This window comes from Nannospalax galili, unplaced genomic scaffold (assembly GCF_000622305.1).
Source record: "Nannospalax galili isolate Female #2095 unplaced genomic scaffold, S.galili_v1.0 scaffold31, whole genome shotgun sequence".
Taxonomy (NCBI): domain Eukaryota; kingdom Metazoa; phylum Chordata; class Mammalia; order Rodentia; family Spalacidae; genus Nannospalax; species Nannospalax galili.
Window position 1 is genome coordinate 5,783,544 of NW_008332149.1, and position 22,903 is coordinate 5,806,446.

The 22,903-nt window shown below is 41.2% G+C and overlaps 1 protein-coding gene across 1 annotated transcript in view; it reads left to right on the plus strand.

The window, feature by feature from the left end:
* The first annotated feature begins 11,679 nt into the window (after window positions 1–11,679).
* Window positions 11,680–22,903, plus strand: part of Rab11fip2 (RAB11 family interacting protein 2) — a 38,028-nt gene continuing 26,804 nt past the window's right edge. Inside the window, exons 1-3 of the mRNA XM_008827325.3 lie at window positions 11,680–12,763; window positions 18,030–18,472; window positions 19,594–20,059. Coding sequence (XP_008825547.1) covers window positions 12,411–12,763; window positions 18,030–18,472; window positions 19,594–20,059 — 1,262 coding nt within the window. The 5' untranslated portion in view covers window positions 11,680–12,410. The remainder of the gene's footprint in view (window positions 12,764–18,029; window positions 18,473–19,593; window positions 20,060–22,903) is intronic.

A 22,903-nucleotide genomic window follows, 5' to 3' on the forward strand; every position in this document is an offset into this window, starting at 1 on the left:
GATGGCATGTCATTTTTAGAAATTTAGATCCCCCCCCGCGCAATATAGCTGCATATTAAAAAGAAATGTATTACAACAAATTCCTGTATTTCCAAATTGTCTTATTATTTCTGGCCAAACAATAATTGTATAGAGATTCTGTATAAAGGATGACCAGGCTGCTTCCGTCTCTGTAACGGGCACCCATAGAAAATCATTACAGTAACAAACCAGCTGCATGTAATAGAACACAAATGATTTACAACGTTCCTATGAGAAACTACTTTATTTCACATTATCATAAAAAGAACAGAACTGGCTATTTGCATGACAAATGGAAGAATTCCAAAATTCCAAACACAACTTGGCTTTCTAAAAAGAGTTAAATCAATATTACTGCTGGAAGGTGGTCTCCAAAGCCCTCTGCTCTAGGAAATATTAACATTTAGAATTTGCAAAGTCATCATTTGGCCCACAATGGAAAGGAGAAAAATCTACAAACACGAATCGAATACTGGGAGTCATACGTGCCCCTATCATCAGCATCCATGTTGTAAAGCGCTTACAGTTAGACATTCTGAACACTTTACTTCATTTAAGCCAAGAAGTAGAATACATTTTTGTTCCTAAATGAAGCTTGACCCTGAAATTTGAACCATACCAAAAGCCTTAGATGTCTGTGTGTTAATGTGTTTTGTGTGTGTGTCAGTCACTGTATCTGCCTTGTCAACAGTGCAGCCGAAGAGAACTGGTTCCTCCTGACAGCCTGACTCAACTGGGAAAGGAATGCTCGGATAACTCAGAAACCCAGTGCTCTCCCTCCACCCAGATACAGCCATGGGTCATAGAACCAAAGCTACTAGGATGGCCTGCCTCAAGATAAATCGAAATGGGTACATGAGACTCCTTGTCAGCTGTGGATGGATATGAAAATTGAAAAGCTAAATTCAATGCTGTAACTGGCAAGACCGAAAAATATCAAACAAGTCTGGAATAGGGGAGAGTGGAGATACAATGCCAGGTGACAGAAAGGAGACAGTGGGACAGGGAGGAGAAGAACCACAGGCTATCAGAAATGGGTCATCCATGCCAGGCATGAACGCCTGCTGCTAAGGCTCCCCACCCTCCAGCTCAGGACTGTGACTCGGCTTAAATAACCATGAAATTTCTTGTCTCTGATTTTGCTCCATTTATATCAATATAATAAAATTATAATATAATAACATACTGGTAATATTTATGTTTGTAACAGGATAGTAAACATAAAAATTATATGTAGTGTATATGTTCTATATTATGCACATTACATTTATAAAATTTAGGTTCTTATATATGTCACCAGATCAGAACAAGGTCCCAGGACACAAATGTTTATGTCTGAAAACCAGAATTCTAGTCTCATAAAAACTGCTGCCTTAGTATTCTCTTTAGGGGCTTAAGATACGGCTTAGAATTACACGTACTTGTTGCTCAGAGGATCTGAGTTTGACTCACGGCACTCACATCAGGCAGCTCACAACCACTTATGACTGCAGCTCTCGGAGATCAACTGCCTTTTTCTGACCTCCACAGGCACCTGTACTCACATGATGTACATTCCCAACATAGACACATACATGATTAAAAATAACAAATCTTTCAAAAAAAATCATCAGAGTGTCCTCTTCACAGTCATGCTTCTTTACAGATGTAGCTAATTCAAGTTACCTAATAAACTTTATGGTGGGTGCACTGGGTGAATGTAAAACATATTTTAAACATAACTGAAAAAGTACACAGTGAGTACAGGCTTTCGGTGTCTTTCTTCATTACTTCCCACCATGTCACAGTAACACTGTACAGCAACACATCGGATCTTAGAGAGGGCCAGCACTCAAACTTCAGGATTCTCCTGTGACGTCTTTGCTTTTACAAATTTGAATATCCATCTCATCAATGGATGAAACCTATCAAATGAAATGGATTGGCCCAAAGTGAGAGTATGTTCAAGAGAAACTAGAGGAATCAGTGTGGACAGGTCTTTCAAGAACTTTTGCTTCCCAAAAGGAAATAGCTACAGAGGTTGTGTGTGTATGTGTGTGTGTATGCATGTGTGTATATGTGTGCATATGTCTGTGTGTGTGTGCATGTTGTGTGTGTGTAAGCATGCAGTTAAAGGTCAGAGAATGACCCTGGGTGTTGTCCCTCGGGTGCTGTCCACTTTTTAAAAATGATCTATTTGTACTTTATGTGTATGAGTATTTAAATGCACCATGTTCATGCAGTGTCCACAGAGCTCAAAAGAGGGTGCCAGATCCCCTGGAACTGGAGTTGCAGAGGGTTGTTAGCTGCCACCTGGGTGCTGGGAACCAAACCACCAAACTCGAATCCTCTGCAAAAGCAGCCAGTGCTCTTAACTTCTGAGCCACCTCTCCAACCCCTCGTTTTTTGTGTTGTTTTGTTTTTTGAGGCAGAATTTCTCACTGATCTACAGCTTGACAAGTAAGCTAGCCTGGCTGGTCAGCAAGCCCTAGGGATCCACAGCCACCTGTCTCTACTCTCCAGTACTGGGATTACGAATGAGTGCCACCATTCCTGACTTTTTTCTTTTTAAACTCAGGTTCTGGGGATAGAACTCTGGATCTTGTGCTTGCAAAGTAAACACTTTATGGAGCTACCCCTCTAACCTCTTCTTGTTTTTTTAATGTGCGACTACTTTTATGTTGATGAGATTGATCCAGTAGAGAAGAAAACTCTTGAAGATGTGAGAGGGAGAAAGGATAATGGCAGATGCAAAGAGCTGGAGAAGACAGGAGGATGAGAACCAGGACCTGTGTAGATGAACTGTTCTCAGGTTGGGACACAGAACTGAGCTGTGATCTAGTGGAACAGGAGAGGACAGACAAGGATAGTGCTGGGGGCCTTTGTGGAATATACTGCTACCACTGTACCTCAAAAGTATATTGATTTTGTAAGGAACCTCACCACAATACCAATTTCCACTACAGTTGCAACCTACCCTGAGTCTGTAACTTTTTCCATTATGCTGATGACTATACTCTCTAGATGCAGTTAATTCTTAGGACAAAGTTCATTGACAGTATGACTTCAAGTTTCTATTAACTCATTTGTAACAATTAGTCCTAATGTACTTCCAGAAGTCGGGGGAATAGGGAACCAACCAGCACCTCACAACAGCATGGAAAACTCCCTGTTTGCCTCAGATCCCTGGGCTCTGGCCATCACTCTACTTTACTTGGAAAGTGATGCCTTTTGAATCAGGGATGCTAGCTCAGGCTCCACACTCAGGTACTGGATAAGAAATGTAAGGCTGTTTCCCTACATATATGCTGAAATAACCTGCTTTAAAAACACTTTTATTGATTCTTTGAGGATTTCATACAATGGATTTTGGGCATCCTCCCCCATCTCTACTCCCACCTACTACCTCCCTGACTACATAGTCTTTACTATTTAAAAAAATTATTTTTATGAGTGTATTGCCTGCATGTATGTAAGTGCACCTGTGGCATGCAAGCCCATGGAAGTCAGAATAAGGTGAATCCTTCTGGAATTGGAGTTATGGATGGTTGTTAGCCACCATGTGGGTGCTGGGAGTCATACCCTGATCCTCTGCAAGAGCAACCAGTGCTCTTAACTACTAAACCATCTCTCTAGCCCTCCTTTACTATTTTTTAAAGGTCTAGTTTGTGTTCCCCAAATGCTCTTGGGTATAGATCCATTCTCTGGAGCCTGGTCAACCTACCCAGCATCACACCCTTACAAAAACAGCTGACTCTTCCTCTCCAAGCAGGTCTCAATTGCCTCGGCTAAGGCTGGGGTTTTTGCACACTTCCCCCATCCATGCTGGGATTGTGTCTGGCTTGGCTTCCGCAGGTCATGCGCATGCTGTGACAAGCACTGTGGGTTCATGTATGCAACTGCCCTGTCATGTCTGGACAAAGCAACTTCCTTGCATTCATCCACCACATCTGGCTCTTACAATCTTTCCATGCCCTCTTCTGCAACACTACCTGAGCCTTGGGAGGAGAGGGTATGCTATAAGTGTGCTATTTATTGCTGAGCACTCCACAGTCTCTTATATGCTGTGAGTCTCTGTGGTAATCACCATCTACTACAAGAAGAAGCTTCTCTTATGAGAGTTGAAAATCGTGGTAATCTATGATTCCCGTTTCTCCTATCAAGATCTATCCAGAAAATATATTTGGATAAATTCAATCATTTCAGATTTAAATTGTAAATATTAATACAAATAAAATTGCAGGTAAAAAAAATCCTCCTCATCCTTCTTTCTGGAACAAAAATGAAGGTTCATGGTAGGAGTGAAGCTAAGGATGGAAGCCTGAGCAGATCTTTTTCCATCAGTGCTTGTCTGTCCATCATCAAGTTGAAGGAAGTAGCAGGTAGAGTCCTATCACAGTCAGTCCTTGATCCTTGATTTGTGTCCTGTGGATCTTCCCCATCCTAGCCTGGAGGACCCTTTAGGTCCATCAGCCCTCTCTTGATCATTTCTACACCTTTCAGGGGATGAACTCTTCAGAGGGTCTCTGGTGCTCTTGTGGTCAGAGGTTCAGGGGTAGGCTCAGATTCTGTTTGCTTAGTCTCCCTTTTCCTTAAACTACTATTTCCCTACTACTGTGGCTGCTCCAGGCCAACTTAGTACTTGGGATTGAGTAGCTCCTGGACCCGACTCACTTTCAAGGTCCCTCCCGAGAAGCAAGATAGCTTTGTGATGCCCACATTTATCAATTTTTCCTGGTTCTGATGCTTCACATGGGTGGGAGGAGTGGAAAGTTCTTGAAACCATTTCACCTATCCAAACATTGTGACCTTTTGCACAAGTCCTTCTTTACCTACTGGCAAATTCTTCCTCTAGCCTCTTTTATCAACTGCATTCTTCCCCAATTTTGTTTTTGTTTTTGAAGCAAATTCTTACACTCTAGCCCAGGCTGACCTTGAACTCACTATGTAGCCCAAACTGGGCTCAAACTTGTGACAGTCCTCTTGTCTTGGCCTCCAAATTATTTACTGTATAAACTTTGGCTAATGCTTCTTCTACTGTCTACTTTGAAATGGGAAAGTGAGAACTGACTGACTCTTTGGTCCATGCTGGGTTTCCTTCTCTGAAGCTCTCTAAGCACCGCTCACCTTGCTCTTGCTAGGAGAAGGTCACAAGGCACTGCCAATTACTAGGAAGAGAAAGGCATAAAAGTCACAAGCTGTTATCAGCCTTGCAACCACATGTGCCTGTTAAGGCATGCTTTTCTAAGAAGGTACTGGGTTTGCCCTTCCAGAGTAGATTTAAAGTTAGCCTCTTATTACAGTACTTTCTTTTGGTTCTGTGATATGCATCAGTTTTAGTCCATCATAAGGTTTTACTACATAGCTACGAAGTTCTTATTTTTTTCTCCACGCAAGTTCGTTTTCTTATAAAGTTGGCTTTAATATAATTTAAATGATGGCAAACTAGAATTTTCTAGCTTTTAAATCTGTCTGACTCATTTTTTTGAGACTGGGTCTCCCTGTAGCCCCAGTTGGCCTGGATCTCACAGAAATTTGCCTGCCTCTACCTCCTGAGTGCTGGAGTTGAAGGCGTTGACCATGCCCAACTCAATTCATAACATTTTAAGCAGACATTGGTACTCAAGGAAAATTTGTGGCTACTAGTATATATTTAATAGATACAAATCTGAAACCATGATAAAATTTCATAGTTATGAAATTCTTTACTGTTTATAAAAGACTTTTACATGTAGCATGTGTTCTATTCTGTAGCAAATGTTTAAGGCTGATTGAGGGGGTGGGTATGCTTTGATCTCCTGAATTAAAATCCAACATATTTCCATAAGGGACAGTTAGCACTTCATCCTTTTATCATAGAAGCAGAAGAGGTTAGTGAAGGCCTAAGTGGCTCTTTTTCCATGAATAATGTCCATTAACGTCTTTCATTTCTTCTGCCATTTATGGATGCCACACACATCAGAACGATTGCTGCTTACCAGACAGAGAATGCCAGGGGTTGTGCAATCACTCGTGTTTTGTTTGCCTCTGCTTTCACTGGCATCATGTCAAGGATGCTCCGATGATGCTTAAAGCCAATTGAAGTACAAGAGTGATTCAAAAGACATAGAGGGCCTGCTTTCCAAGTGTCCTGCTGCATCCTCGAGTGAGCAATGCTGAGGACAGTCTTGTGTTTAATCTTGGCAATTCAGTCCACAATACTACTGACAGCTACGACATGACTGTAGTGGAGATTTTCAGTGGCCCTTCTCTGTATTATAACCAGCAGGGGCTCCAAAGGTGACTGAACACATAAGGTGATGAACACATGCTTCTGAGCTAAAAATACTTTTGTTATCAAATATTCAGACAGTCTAAGTCATTGTTCAGTTCGGTTGAAAACTGCTTCCGGAACAATGGCTTCAAATGTGACCTTGGAACCAGAAGAGCTTGAGTTCTCAAAATATCATCTCTCCTCGGGCTTTACATCAAATCATAAAATAAAAGAAATGAGACAATATATAACAAATACTTTTAAAGATTCAGTAAGCAGAAGTACAGGACTAAATCTCACATAGGGCAAAAACCCCCATCACCAAATGCTTCAGCAGCAGCCTGCCAGTTTAGTGCTTTCCAAAGGCATTCATAGTCCAGAAATATTATATATTCTGTAAAGATCATTTAAAATCCCTTATTTGTGGAAGAAATTCCTTTTTTTCCACTCAAAGAACAAGAATGATGAGTTTATTTTGGATGAATGTACATGCCATGCATAGGTGTAAAGACCATGGGACAACTCTGTGGATCAGTTCTCTCCTTCCACCTTTTCATGGGTTCTGAGAGTCAGCCTTAGATTGTCAGGTTTTTACAGCAAGCACTTTACCCTCTGAGCCATCTCACTGGTGGGGATGATGAGTTTATGTAACTCTGATGATCATTTCTTTCAATAATAATCGTTTCTTCAGTCATTGAATTCCACCTAAAACACTAAGTAGTAACATCCCAATGACTTCACAAAGACTCATGATGAGACAGCTGGAAAAGAAAGAACTAGGTATTCTCTAAGTCATTTCCAAGAACAAACAATTTCTGCTTTTCAGTGAGCAGGACTTTGAGAAATTTGAAGTTGGAAGGGGCTATTAAGGCACGGACAGATTATAGTTTACCAGGTCTGCAGCTCTTTGCTTTGTAGAACAAGGGTCTTCTGGTGGGTGGGACTATGAGTGCCTCTCATTTTTACAAACTTCCAATAGTTTCATGACTGTTTAAAAAACATACGAGGGTCCAGCAAGATGGCTCAGTGGGTAAAGGTACCTGTCACCAAGTCTGACAACGTGAGCTAGGTCCCTAGGACCCACATGGTAGAAGGGGAAAAGCTACTCCAAGTTTTCCTCTGACCTCCCCATGCATGGTATGGGCACATGATTCCACAGATAGATACGTAGATAGATAGATAGATGATAGATAGATGGATAGCTAAATATAATTAAAAATAGGTATGACTACAAAAACTTGGCAAGTATACATAGGGAGACATAAGTTGTATATCTATGAGGCTTTGTTTATGATAGTTGAAAAATTGGAAACAACTTAAATGTTCTTCGGAAGGACAAAAGATCAAATGGGGCTAATTCATCTCAACCAGTACCATATAGTAAATATAGTTAAAGTAAATACATTCCTGTTCTATGCATGCATATACATTGATTTTGTTGAGGGAACAAAAGTTGTCCAACAATATTATGAGACCATAAACAAGAAGTTGAAAGTCATTCACATGAGACATCCTTATGTGAAATGTGCATTCTGTTGCACAAATTCTTTCCCTCCTCAACATGTCTTCTCAGTTCAAAGAACCTACAGATTCTATGAACAGAAGTTATACTGATTACCATGAGCGAAAAGTTTAAGACTTCTCAGAACCACTTGCCATACATGTAATTTCTTGAGCCGTTAGTGTCAATATTCTTCATGCAGGGCCTACTAATAAGAGTTATATGTTTGCTTCTTCTCTCTCTGATCATTAATTGCTTTTGAGAGAGAGAATGCTTGGGATATCTTAAAGAAAATGTATATATATTTCTCCCAAATTAGAGGATCTTTCATTAACAAATTACATGAAAAGGATATCTGCTTAGTGTATTTTCTGCATTTAATTAGGTAATTATAATGCAATTTGCTTCTTTGTGCTGGGGGTGGACTAGTTAGAATTATTAATGCTAAGGGATGCTTTGGTGGCTGCTGTGACAGACACTGATTTTACAAATGGCTCAAAGGTAGAAAATGACTTCCTAAAGATAACACAGCTAGTAACAGGCAAAGCCAAGATCGAGACCCAGGGTACCGGCTCGGGCTCTGCACACTGCATCCCATGTTATGTCTATGTATCACAGACTGCATCTTCATACTGCCCAGTCCCACAAGTCAGACTCATCAGCCCAGTGGTCAGGGATTGCAAACTCATACCAACACACCTGGTTTCTTTAAGTGGGGTCTGAGGTAACAACCCGGGTCTTCAGGAATGTACCACAAGTACTTTTCCCGCTGAGTCATTTCCCTATTCCTTTCTTACTTTAACTGTCTGTGAACATGGATTCAAGTGCCTTCAACATAACTCAGGAGCTTTGTTGCATGTACACACAAATGACCTATCTATTTCAGTTGTATATGTATATGAAGTTTGAAGATTTTTGTAATACCTTGAAAAGGCTTCTTAGGTTTCATCTCCATCTGGAAAACAATTAATATACCGATTACATAATGTGTACTGGAGCATTAATACTCTGGACCCAGTGGACTGTTTAAACACTGAGAGCTCTGTAATTGTCCTACAGGAGATTTGCAAGACTAGAGTTTTGAGGTGCTGATGTCCAACAGGAAAAATCTTCCACAACCCTTCAAAGGAACTCCCTCGTGGGACTTTCCTGAAAGCGCAGCACTTTCCTCTGTAAAGCCTCCACTCTGGAGGAATAATGCTGATCACTTTATCTCCTGGGGGGGTGCTGATTGCTTTATCTTTCTTTTCAAACTATTCTCATTGTAGCAAATATTGTTTACACTTTAAAATTAGAATTTCCAATATTTTCTTCCTATAAAATATTCCCCCCACACCCTCAATTTTGGAATTATATCGAAGATTTCTTGACAGATCATTAGTAAGAACATAAAAATAATAAAATGTAGCTCTCTTCAATTTTGGAAAATTGTCCTTTTTCATGCAGTTCTTCAACCTTTTAAAATTATGATCCATATAGATCTTAAAATTAGTAATAAAAAATTAAACTGTAAAAAAGTAAAGTTTGATCTCATGCTTTATATAACTACCATTATATTTCCCTATGAGCCAACTAAATGCTTTACCCAACTGACATGTTTTTCTTTTAAAACATATTTTATTTTTTATTTTGTGTGTATGAGTTTATTGTCTGCATGTATGTAAGTGCATGCATCCACGTCATGTCATGAAATTCCCATGTAGGTCAGAAGGTGTTGGATCCCTGGGAACTGGAATTACAGGTGGTTGTTAGCTGCCATGTGAGTGCTGGGAATCGAACCTGGATCCTCTGCAAAAACAGTCAGTACTGAGCCATCTCTCCAGCCCCATGTTTTATTTTCTTGATGTAGTAATGCAAGAATAAAGGAACACTCTAGGAAATTACCTCCCTGTACAATGTGGTTCCAGATTGTCTTTGGTTCTTATGATTTGTGTATTTGTTTCCCCATGAGCAAAAAAAAAAAAGCTATTTTCTTATTCTGGCTTAAAACCATTAAGTCATAACTTCTGATCTTGCTGGATAAGAATATTAAGTGATTTTTGGCTATAGCTAAGTTCTGGGAAAATTCGAAAGATATTTAGGGGTGATGGAAGAGGGGATAGTAATTTCAGTTGTTCAGCTCCTAGAGAATTTTCTGGACTGTGTTGGAGTCTGTACTGCATTATTGTGAACTGCTGCCAACTTCCACCCTAGAGATGGCTATATTTCAGAGATGAGTGAAATGATACTTGTAAACAAGTTTATAATCATGAGTAAAGCTTACCAAACAATTCAAGCTCTCCAGAAACACACATCCATTATTATAATTAAGTGCCTATTGTTTATTTAACTGCAACTATAATAGGGATGTGAAGCCTTTAAAAGTGCAATTTATAAAACTTCTAAACTTAAATTGGTTTTATGATACTTATTTTTTTCTGCAAATTTCAGGTGTCAAATTATTTCTCTCTAGAGTTGCTGGTGAAATTCCAGCACTGACTGTTTCAATGCCCTCTTTACAAATTCCTAAGAATGTTTTTCTTTAAAGTTGACAACTGCTCACTCTGGGACTCAGGTGCTGCATGTGCAGCACAATGATTTTGTACACGTGGCCTTTTCAAACACTCTCCTGGGGATGAAAAATTCTGCCTCTGCTGCAGAAGATTTAAACCTAGTCTGAAAACAATAAACACAATACCTTATAGTTTATAGCCATTTTAAGTTGGAAAAACACATTCCCATCTATCATACTGTTTTACTCTAAAAAATTAGTCAAGTAAAGGGAGAAAAGTCAGTCAACAAACTGGCTATCATGCCTACTTGTTGCTTAGGGCTATGAGACTTTGGGGGATATTCAACCTGACATTGCTACAGGACATTGCCATCTACCTACAAAGTCCCCCTTGGAGAAAGGTACAACGCAGTTACAACACGCAAAAAAAAATCTAAGGTTTCAGTAAATTTATGCCGTGTTGGGTCGAATTGGTTAGCTATCCTTGGCTGCAGGCTGGACAAGCTGCAAAGCGGTCCAAAGAACTTTAGAATTTCCTGGGAAGGAAAAGACAGAAATGGAAATAAAGGCCACAGAGGAAGTGTCTCCTGTAATTGTGAAACAGAGGGAGACAGATGCATTTGCCATAGCATGAGTGGGGAAAGGGCCGCTCAAGATCCCACAATACTCATCTCATGTTTTTGGAGTTGGAACTTGGTTTCTACCACTGCTTGTGCTCAGGGCATGCTTCTAACGTGGACTCTACACTCACCACTTGGGTGGGAGACCCAAAGGAGACCTGTTTAATCAGTGTAGCAACTGGGACTTCGGGAGGGAAAACAGCTTGACTCAGGAGGTCCCACAGACTGACGGCAGCAGACATGAGAACAGACCCAGGTCTTCTGACGCCAGCCCAATGCCTTCCCTGATCTTTATTAATCCCTGGTAGCTTTGGAATCTTTGATCTGCTTCCTTCGCCTTTGGTCTGGGCTTTCGAGGTCCTCTTTAGTCAGTTGAAAGGTTCCTCTTCAAAAAGAACGGAGGAGGATTGGCAAGAAGTGTGTCTGGGTCACTGAAGAGGAAGGATGGGCTCCCCCACCATGCACCGGAACAGCAGCTCTACTCCAGGCCCTGGGCGTCCACAGCACAGCCAGGACACACAACCTGCCTTCCAGGATGGAAACTGGTTCTATCCCAAGTGCAGGCGGTGTGCAGGGTCTGGCGCCCGCCTCTCGGGGCACTCCGGTCGGCCGCTGCCAGCTCATACCACCCAGCAAGGCCCCGCAGACGTCCGCCGGAACCACAGCCCCGCACTCCCGCTAGCGCATCCCAGCCCCTGCCTTCCGCGCCGCGCAGCCCCGTTGCCACGGCAACCAGGGAGGCGCTGACCCCCGACCCCTCCCGGCCCCGCCCCTCGCGCAGCCCAGCTCAACATGGAGCCAGAGAACCCGGAAGTGGCGCGGCCGCCGCCCTCCGGGCGCTAGGAGCCGAGGGTCCCCGGCCAGGCCTCGGCCCCGCGGTCCCGTTGCCCTGCAGCCCACGGCTCAGGCCTCATGTCCCGCTAGGGACGGCCGCGTCTGCCCGCCTCGCTCCGGTCAGCGTGACCCACCTCCGCCCGGGAGGAGGAGCTGCGACGCCGAGCAGCGGGCGGAGCAAGAGGCTGGCAAGAGCGTGCGAGCGAGGCCGCGCGGGCCGCGGGCGGTTCGTATCAGCGGGGTCGAAGGAGGAGCCGGGCCCGCGCGCGGCGGAGGCGGCTCGGCGGCGGGGACGCAGGCCGCAGGCGCTCCTACTTCCAAGGCGCTCGGTCGGGCCTTAGCTGCCTGCCGGCCGCAGGCCCCGGGCGCCGCCGGCTGCCGAGGACCGTCCCCGGGACGGTGGCTACGCGAGGCGCGGGAGTCCGCGCGGAGGCCTGGACGGCGCGGCCAGGTGATGTGGGCCCTTGTGCTTCTGCGGAGGAAAGGGACCCCCGAGCGGCCGGGTCCCGGCACTGGCCCCGCCGAGCTCTTTGACCTCAGCCCATAGGGAAATCGGGGACAGCACCCCCCATCCCGCCCCGAGCTCGGCGAAGTGCGCTTGAGGATGCTGTGATCAGGGAGTCGGGCTCTCCCTGCGGGAGGGGCACCACCTGCGCTCCTGAACTCGGTGCACGGACAAACAAATCCAAACAACAATAAAAGGGGGACAGAATGATGCTGTCCGAGCAAGCCCAAAAGTGGTTTCCAACCCACGTGCAGGTCACAGTGCTCCAAGCTAAAGATCTGAAGCCAAAAGGCAAAAGTGGCACCAATGACACATACACCATAATTCAGTTGGGCAAGGAAAAATACTCCACGTCCGTAGCCGAGAAAACCCTGGAGCCGGTCTGGAAGGAGGAGGCCTCCTTTGAGCTGCCCGGGATGCTCATGCAGGGCAATCCTGAGAAATACATTCTTTTCCTTGTAGTGATGCACAGGTCCCTGGTGGGGCTGGATAAGTTTTTAGGGCAGGTGGCAATTAATCTCAATGACATCTTTGAGGACAAACAAAGAAGGAAAACAGAGTAAGTTACGTAATTTATTTTGAATTTGGGGGAGCTTAAACATATATATGGATTTACTGTTCTTATGTATTTGAGGCATTGGTCTTTGGAATTGAAATATGACCCATTTTTAAGCACTATTTGCATGACTTTGAAGTAAAAAATAGCCTTTGCTATGAAGCATTTTTTTTTAAAGTGGAATGATTAACCCATTTTCTCATTTTTGTTTGAGGTAAGCATCTCTTAAATAATGGAATACTTTGAAAGTTAATACTTTCTGTAAGAGGCCTGGAGCAGTGTTCACCAACTAAAACTAATATAGGTATAAATTATCTTTAAACATTGCCATTTTCCATAATCAGAAAATTAAAATCAGCGAAATATTTCTATGTGTGTTGAGCACTGTGACTGTCAAAAGATAAAATTACTGAATTTTATCAGCTTTATAAACACAATTGGCCTTTATTTTTGCTCCCCAGTTTTCAGGGTCAGTACATCTTGATGGAGAAGAAAGTTGTTAAAAGAAAAAAAAAGTTTTGGGAGTACGCACAAACATCTTCAGTCTTGAACCCACTAACATTTTCCTTTGAATTTGCAGTATAGTGGGGCTATTGTTTACCAAAGAATTAGTTCAGCAAAGCTGGTGTGTTTAGAGTGCATTAACTGCTGTAAGATTGGAGACAGTGATTAAATTCTTGTGATGAAGTGATTTAATGACTTCTTCAATGAAAACATGGCTTTTAAAATATGACTTTCAAACTTGAGTTAGATATTCTTAATTTAAGAAATCATAATACAAATTAACACCAGGATGTTATGTCCTAAGTCGAAAAAAAGGACAGTGTTTCGGAATGTAGATAGATTCACCTCATCTCTTAACTACATTTTTTTTTCTAATCTGAGAGGACATTAAGGTCACTGGAATTTATGGGTGAAGAATGAGTGGAACTTCCAAGAGGACTTCAGATTTTCCAAAAAGCTTTGGTGTTCCTTACAGCTCTAACTGAAGTTTATGTGGCCTTTAGAAAACTTTTTTATAGTGATAATTTAAGTTTATGTTAATTTCTTACATTTTAAAATAACTGTCTCTTGATTTTTTTTTCTGTAATACCTGCCAGCTGACTTCTTTTAATAGGAATTTTTTGTTTTGTTTTGAATCAAGTCTTTTACTAAGATTTAGTGTGTGTAGGATAAAATGCTAGGAATGCAAGAGGGAAAAAATGGTAAATATTCAGACTGAGGAGGCACAAATATTTTAAAAAGAAAAAGTTTTTTTTTTTTTTAAAGTAAAGTTGCATACTTAATGATTTTAATAACAAAACTGATACTTAACACGTGGCCTTCACTTTCTTCTGAAGGGTTCTTCATCAGATTTAAAATGAAAACTGACCAATCTAACCAATAACCAAATAATTTGTCTCAAATTGTCAGTTTTGGGCAACTTGTGTATACTGTGAAAGTGTTTTAAATATACACTTTTAAGTATATTGCAACTTCAGATTTTTTTTACCATACTCTTACTGTTAATGAAAATACACTGCATGCCTCTGGAACTTAAATTTTCCAAATTTATGTAGGCCTAAGTCTGGACCCAAAGATCCTGTGGACCAAATAACCTTTTAAAATTTCTTCCTGTTTTATTTCTTTCTTTCAGAATCACAGTTACAGTAAATTTGGCCATGAACAGTGTTCTAATATCGTAGTCTCTATAAAATCAATGAGAATTTGGGGAGGGGAAATGCTTTGAAATGTTATCAACAGAGCTTGTGATGTTATTGCACGAAAAGGGATTTTTGGATATTATGTTATTAAACCCTTAAGTTTTTTTTTTTTTTGGTAACTAAATTGGTACTGCGTATTTGATGAGGTATCTTTATTGGTAATATTTCTAGATTTTTAATATATTTAATAGCTTCCTTTTCCAGCCCAGCTGTGCATGTGGCATAGTAAGAGACAGACTTGAGCCACCAGTGTATTAAAGAAAGGTATTTAATATTCTGCACATTGCTAACCCTTCTCAGCATATTCCCAAGTGCTTTTTGGAACACTGAAATGAGTGATGAAGGCTACCAGCTGATCTAGACATCCCATGAAACTGTTGGGTGTGACACTTTGCACTTTTTGACAGGGAAAATGACAAGTATTTACATCTTGTCTTCCAGTTGTGTCATGAGAGGCAAAAAAGAATTATGGTTAAAAATATTTAACTTATTCTTCCACTTTGAAATTTTTTTTTTCTGTTAAAGGATGGGGATGGGGTGAGGAGGGGAGGGCCCAAGCCAGACCCTTTCAGTGGAAAGAAAACTTTGCATCTCCCCCCTTTAATAGATGTCTGGATTGGTTCTGGCATGAGATTTAAGGGACTAATATAATGTTTAATGATAGAATAGGAAAATCATTGATGCTATTATGTAATATCCGTTGGTTTTTTGTTTTTATATTGAAGTAGGTGATTTTTTTTTTCAGTGTTCATGAAACTTAATATCAGTCCCAAGTTAGGTGGGTCGTACGTATGTAGATTTTTGCGTGGGGGTCTCTGTTGCACCTGCCTCCTGGCCTCTGGCACCCTCACTGCCAGCCTTGTCCGGTTTCTGACCACATAGCACCACTTGCTTGGGAATCGCTCCCACATGTGTGGTGGTTTTGAACATGGACCTGTGCCCACTGAAAATTGAACAGAGGCCACGCACCATTTCCACCCAGCGCTTCAGAAGTGGGAAAGCAGCAGCATTAACCCAGCCAGCGCCAAGTGCTGTGTCTTCGTTTTGTCTGTTTAAAGCCTGAGAAGACACTGTTTCAGGAAGGATTCTTGAAGTTCTCATTAAGACTTTCCTTCTTCTCTTAGTTTCGAAACAGAGCAGCTAAAGTTACTTGTGAGGCCTACCTTTGAAATTAGTGTGTTTGTCAGAGTTCTTTGCAGGTATTTCTTTTGGAGGAGGGTGGAAAAATTTACAGTTTATATTCAAATGCAGCATTGTTTTATTCTTTAAAGCTTATGTAGGTGTTTAGCAGTTCCTACTAAAGAACAAAACGGTAAAATACACAACGTTTGGAGTTGTAGCTTGGTGAGTTTAGGAATAAGGTTGTAGAAATAAAAACCAGAGTGGACTGTTTGTTCAGGGCAAGCTGCCCTCAGGGAGCTTGCTCTCCAGCACGAGGGTCTGGGTTGCCTCCCTCTTTGGCTCTCGTGCGTCTTGATTAAATGCAGCATTCTGTAATGTGTGACAGCCATGTGGCTAACCTTATTAACACATGTGCTTCATCAGATGAGGAAGAGCTTGTATTTTCCCGCAGATGCTACTCATCAGCTTTAGATGTTTCTCTTACCGACATCCACGTGGGAAGTGGCATGTCCTGCTCTGTGCCTCGGTTTCCTCGTGTCTGAATGAGGAGTGGAGGATTTGACCTTACTTCAAAGATTGTATGAATTTTGACCATCTTCACCCCCTTCCATTTTGGGGATTGTTAATACATTTTCTTAGATTTGCTTTCTTCTGCTAGGTTTTGGTTGCTTGCTTGGGGGCGCATTTCTTAAGTTTTCATCCTTGTTCCATGACGCCTCAGATTTTAGAGTGTTTCTCATATCACCCATCTAAAAGTGTTTCTCAGTTCATTGAAAATGGGTGACTGTTGTACATGACATCCGGTGCAGGGGCCTATAAAAGGGGTGTAGATAGGGGAGGGTCAAAATATGATCAAAATATATTGTATGAGATTCACAAAAGTTCAATTAAAAATTTTAAAAAACATGTAAATGAAAAAAAAAAATGGCGCTGTTTTCCAAAACCACGAGTCAGTTCTGGGTACTCAGCCGCACTGCATTTGCAGGTTTTGAGAGCTTGTGTGTGGGTTCAGGGCTCTCTGTCCACAGTTCGTTGCAGTCCTTTCTTCTTGGTCCCATTTCTTTTTAGATTTCACCATTTACCTTATATAAAATTTTTCTTAATTTAGGATCTCAAAATAATGCTTTATATTATAAAATTTTGTACTGTAAGGAACTGTTGGGCACCCATGCTGCATATAGTAATTGATTGAATGGTTTCGATTAGTTAATCAAGAAACCACCCTTGGGAACCTGATGTAGATTGTATGCGAACCTGATGTAGATTGTGTGTGAACCTGATGTAGATTGTATATCCATTCTTGGTCCTTCCTGGGAGCTGGTCCTCAGCTTGATGCATACATACTAAGTAAGTTCACTCATCTCTTGCCATATCCTGTTGGCAACAATGAGAAAAGGAACAAATGTAAAATTAGGTCAGAGTTGCTTTGTAGCTAAGGAAATGTGTTCCCCTCTGTTTGAGCTATATTTAAATAGCATGTCTTTAGAATGGGGCTAAAGACATGTGCAGAAGGATGTGCAGACAGTGCAGCAACTCCTTCAGGCTTGATTCTGCAGGCTTCTTGGCTCTTTGCCCTGTGGAGTGCCCACTAGTGACACCAACAACTGGAGAAATTCTTATGGAAAACTGTAAACAAAACCAAAATAAGCCCTATGTCTTATAGATCGCTTGAGAGTTGGCAGCATTGGGAGCAGGGCCCAAAGCTGGCCGTCTGGCCTCATTCATCAGCCTTTTTATTCAGTAGCATCAGTAGCTTCCTGACAGGAATATGGGAGCTTTTTTCTTGAAACTTCACAAAATGTCTTGTTTACCACTTGTTAAATTTTACTTATTTCACATAATCAGGAAAAGACTTAGATCCATTTCATAGGACTCTAAATGACATCACTTGCAGTTTTGATGAGCAAACTGTATGTAGTAGTTTCCATTGATAATAAAATTCCTATAATAGTCATATAAATCATATTAGGGGATGGGACTAAGTATTGCTTTATTTAAAATGTCATCATTTGTCATTTTGTGGTACTCAGAAATAATTTGAAGTGATGAATTCTTTCCAAGTTTCTGGCTCAGTGTTTTTGAATGTATAAATGTCCTCAGGCCATTAGTAACACTTATCCCATATGGAAACATAATTAGCTATTGTTGATAAGAATTTTTACTGATTGATGACTTTTGAATAATGAGGGGAAAGGTTATCTACAACCCTCGGTGTATTCTCCAAAGACTGTTTCTTTGGGTTTGTCTTGCTGCAAAACCAGGACCAGTTTGTTTGTTCTTCCTTTTCTTTTTAATAAGAGTAAAACCAGAAACACTGTAGTTGACAGATTGTCATTTGGTGCTTAGATTGCGAGATAAGTGATCACTTTACCTAGAGTTGGATACAACAAAGCTTGCTGTCTTCATATGTGTTACAACCGATTTTTTTTTCCCTTCTCTTTAAGGTGGTTTAGATTAGAATCCAAACAAGGAAAAAGAATAAAAAACAGGGGTGAGATAAAGGTCAATATTCAGTTTATGAGGAACAATATGACAGCAAGTATGTTTGACTTGTCGATGAAGGATAAAACAAGATCTCCTTTTGCAAAATTAAAAGATAAAATGAAAGGGAGAAAAAATGACGGAACGTTTTCTGATACATCTTCCGCCATCATTCCAAGTACTCACATGCCCAATACCAGTACTGAATTTTCAAGTGGTGAAATGCAGATGAAATCCAAACCAAAGAAGCCTTTTCTTTTGGGTCCTCAGCGGCTCTCTTCTGCGCATTCCATGTCTGATTTAACTGGGTCCCACGTGTCTTCAGAGAAGCTGAAGTCTGGCGCCATAGGCCCGACACATGTTCTCAGCCGCCAGATAGATCCCTTTGGAGTTGTTCCAGAAAGTGGTAAGTGGCATCTCATCTCCAGTCTGTCCTCATGGGTCTCAGTGGCCCTCTTTAAAGTCTACATTCTAAAGTTGAAAATAAAAATTGCAGTTTCTTGGTAGTGTTTACTAACACCAGGCATTTGTTAAATATTGACCAAGCATCTACTGATCCTCAGATTGTTTCTATTTGTATTTATATTATAGAACTTTTAAAAAAGATTCATTTATTTGATGTGTATGAATATTTGCCTACACATAGGTAAGTGTACCACATGTGTGCAGTGCCAAAGGAAGCCAGAAGAGGGTGTTAGATCCCCTGGAACTGGAGTTACAGGTGGTTGTGAGCCACCATGTGGGTGCTGGGAAGCGAACCCAGGTCCTCTGCAAGAGCAGCCAGTGCTCCTAACTGCTGAGCCCTCTCTCCAGCCCCTCTATTTATAGGTGGCCTGATCTCTTTTTTCACTTTCTCACAGAGCCAGGGAGATGGCTCAGTTGGTAAAGTGCATGCCTTGAAAGCATGAGGAACTGAGTTTGTTACCCTGAATCCATATTCAAAAAGTCAGGCATTTGGTGGTGCCAGTTTGTAATCCCAGTGCTGAGAACTTAGAGACAGGTAGATCCAAGGGATTTATTGGTGAGCGTTGGTAAGCTCCAGTACAGAGTGAGAACAAGGTGTAAGACTCCTGAAAAAAGACACCTAAGGTTGACCTCTGGCCTCTACACTCATGTGGCCACAGACCAAACACCCCTGCAGCATAAATGAACATTCCCTTTCATTATAGCATTCCTAGAAAAATGTTTGTTTTGAGAGGAAAGTAAATTTACTTCTAATGATGGAAAAGTCTGGGAATTTCCATTGTAATCATGCCAGCAGAGTCTCTAGTTTGACATTATACTTTGCTCATGTAATGGTTCTGCTCCAAGTTAGTTACTAATTGTCTAACAACACACTAATTATTATTAGCTACCTTCTTTAGAATGCTATACCTAATTTTAAGGTTGTTTTCTTTGATAATTTTGAGGGTTAATATCTTTAGTTAATTGCTCTCACTCTAAAAGCAGCAGAATCCACACAGAATGTGTCAGGTAGTATGATGGCATGTGTCACCAGTCACGTATTAACAACAAAATTATTTGTAGGAAGTCTCAAGTCTCCACACAGAAGAACACTGAGCTTCGATACTTCTAAACTGAACCAACGTGACAGCATTGTGGATGAAGGTGAACCCTCTTTCGGGAGACAGAATGACCCATTTACAAACGTGACTGCTTCATTACCCCAAAAATTTGCAACACTGCCAAGGAAGAAAAATCCGTTTGAAGAAAGCAGTGAGTCATGGGACAGTGGTGTGAATTTATTTTCAAAAGCAATTGAAGTGAGGAAAGAAAATAAGAGAGAGAAAAGGGAGAAAGTGAGCCTCTTTGAAAGAGTGACTGGGAAGAAAGACAGCAGGCGCGCCGATAAGCTCAACGGGGGCTCTGATAGCCCCTCTGACTTGAAATCACCTAATGCATTTAGTGAAAATCGGCAGGACTGTTTTGATTATGAGTCAACCAATCCGTTTACAACAAAATTCAGGGCTTCAACTCTGTTGCCATCTTCAAGGTAAGCTTACTGAGGAAAAATCTGTGCTGCTGGGAAAACCTTATACTTGGAAATAGCAAATATTCCTTCTTAAACACATGGATAAACACACATGCAAACATACACCAAACACATGCACACACGTTTGTAATTCATCATAGAGCCAACAGTGTTGCTTGTATACATTCTTGGAATTGGATGTTTTACCTTGGAAGGAAAGGGTTCTTATTCTTCTAGACTACTGCTTACTATGTATGGGAGCTAGAAATCACAAGTTTTAGAGAAAACAGCCTGGTTTTATATGAGACCTTGTGAGAATGAATAAGCTATAGATATTAAAAATATATTTCAAGCCAGAAATATGTTTCTAGGTACTTCCCAGGGCTTAACTCATGGGCTGACTGAAGAACGTTAGTGGACCAAAAGCAGATCACGTGCTTTCTTTAACAAAGACGGCTGAAGTCTTAATGGCCTCATAATAGATGCTAACTCTCCTTATTAATTGGCTGATTGGAAATAATTTTGATTTGGGAATGTTTCCTGGACTCCAGTGACCCTTGAGGATATAGCAAGTCCACCAGTGAGTACGCTCTGGTGACTTACAGCCATAGGAATAATCAGATGGTAAAGGTTAGATTTTTTTAAAACTCCCAAGTTCTTCAAATATGTGTATGCTGGTACTTGTCCCACAGTAAAAGTTGAAACTACATGTGTCTCAGTATAATTATGGACTTTGTGCAAGTGAATGATGGGGGGCCTGGTGAAAGAGCTTCGAGTAAAGACTAGGATGAACTTCATGAAACTTTGAGTAATTATGGAAGAGCATGGTAGAGTAGAGATGGAGTAGTTTGCAGTGCAATGGAAAGCTTTCTTCCAGTTGTAAAATATAATAGCCCTGAGTGGGAATCCTGGCTTTGTGGTGTTATGACCTCTGTAGAGCTCAGCATCTGCAACTGTGAAGCAAAGGAAATAATAGTGTAGTTGGTAGGATTCAGTGAGGGTAAATAATACATGAAGTGTGTAGTACAAAGCCAGGCCCTCAATAGGGAGCCCATAGATGGTGAAGCCTGAATCTGAAGCCTGATAATGCTTTCCTTTTTTTTTTTTGGTCTTTTAATGAGACAGTGTCTCCTGTAGCCCCAGCTGGCCTGGAGCTCACTATGTAGAGCAGGCTGGCCTCGAATTCACAGAGATCTGCCTGCCTCTGCCTCCCAAGTGCTGGGACTACAGGTGTACGCCACCATGCCCGGCCTGATAATGCTTTTCTATAGAAGTATGGGCAGTAGTATTAATGTTTTCGTTGCAGATGGAACTCTGAGTTTCAGATTTTGGATTTGAGGGTTACTAATACTCAAAATGTAAACTCTATGCAGATATTCTAAAATCCCCCCAAATTGAAATCTGAAACTCTTTCGGTCCCAGGAATTGTAGAAAGGGAGCTGTGACCTCTGTTTTGTTTGAAGTTTTCACATATTTTATTCAGAATCAATGCTTTGCTGCTTTTGTCCCACTGTAAACAGGAAATGTAGCTCAGCAGCCACTTCTGGGCTCTTTGTCTCCCACCTCTCTGTCATGTATGCATCTTCTGTGACAGGTTAAAATCTGCACTGAACTTGCCAGGGGAAGTGCTCATACTGCTTGGCTTTTATCATCAGATGGGGATTTGCTGTAATTTTAGGAATGGCCAGAGAAACAAACATCCCATGTATCAATATTCTGTTGAAGAGTTCATAGTTTTGATGTGCTGTTTGAAGACATGTTGGTGTTTCTCCTGGTCTGCCTAACATAACACATTTATCTCATCAGTTCCTAGCTACAAGCTACAGGAGTAAATGGAAGCCCCCCCCGCCCCGCCTTCCTGATTTTTTTTTTTTCTCTTGTTAATTTTAAAGTCAGTGAAAATCAAGAAGATGGGAAATAGTTGGCAAATAATGTTTTAAAATTATGTCAGCATATGAAAAAAATAAGTATCTCAAGTCTTTAATTACCTTGTACTTGGGCTGTGTTCATACCTGGACTGCCATGGGCTGTAATAGGGAATGTAGTCTTTTGATAGATTTCAGTTTTGTTGGGGACTTTAATATAACTGATACTTCTATCAAAATTAGGCCTCTATTATTTGCTATATGATTGAAAGTGTAAAAATAAAATTTTCAAGGATTTACTTATTTTTATTTTATGTGTATATTTGAGTGTCTGCATGTATGTATGTATACCATGTGCATTCCTGAGGCCCACAGAGGCCAGAAGAAGACATTGGATCCCAGGATCTGAAGTGACAGGCAGTTGTGACCCTCCATGTGGGTACTGGGGCAGAACCCAGGTCCTCTGCAAGAGCACCAAGTATTCTCAACCCCTGAGCCATTTCTCCCACCCGAAGTATAGATTTTTTTTAATTTTAAGACTTTTTTTCTTAGTGTTTACGAGTCACCAGATGTGAGGACAGACGTATGGGTTCCTGGGAAATTACGCTTTGTGTGTCACAAGCCATCTTTGTGGTCAATGTAAAACATTTACAGTAAATGGGCAGCTCCAATTACTAGTGTATAAACAATTGACTCTAAGTAGAAGAAAAGAGCACAGTTCCTAGTTTCCAGCCAGTAGCTTTTTGGAATTGGGGAGGATATTGCCAGAATCATGTTGTCTTTACCCAGTAGTGTCTAGAATTCCCGTGTGCCCTCCAGGTATTGTCTCTCAGCTATGTGGATCATTTAAAACTCTTACAGTGGCATACAGACCTGTGCTTCTGAAGTTACAGACTCGAGTGTTGTAAATTATTTTTCCAGTATGCTAAGTAAACCTGCTTCCAGGGTCTCCTGGATCCTTGTGACCCATGTTTGTGATGATACTGAGTAATGCTCAAGG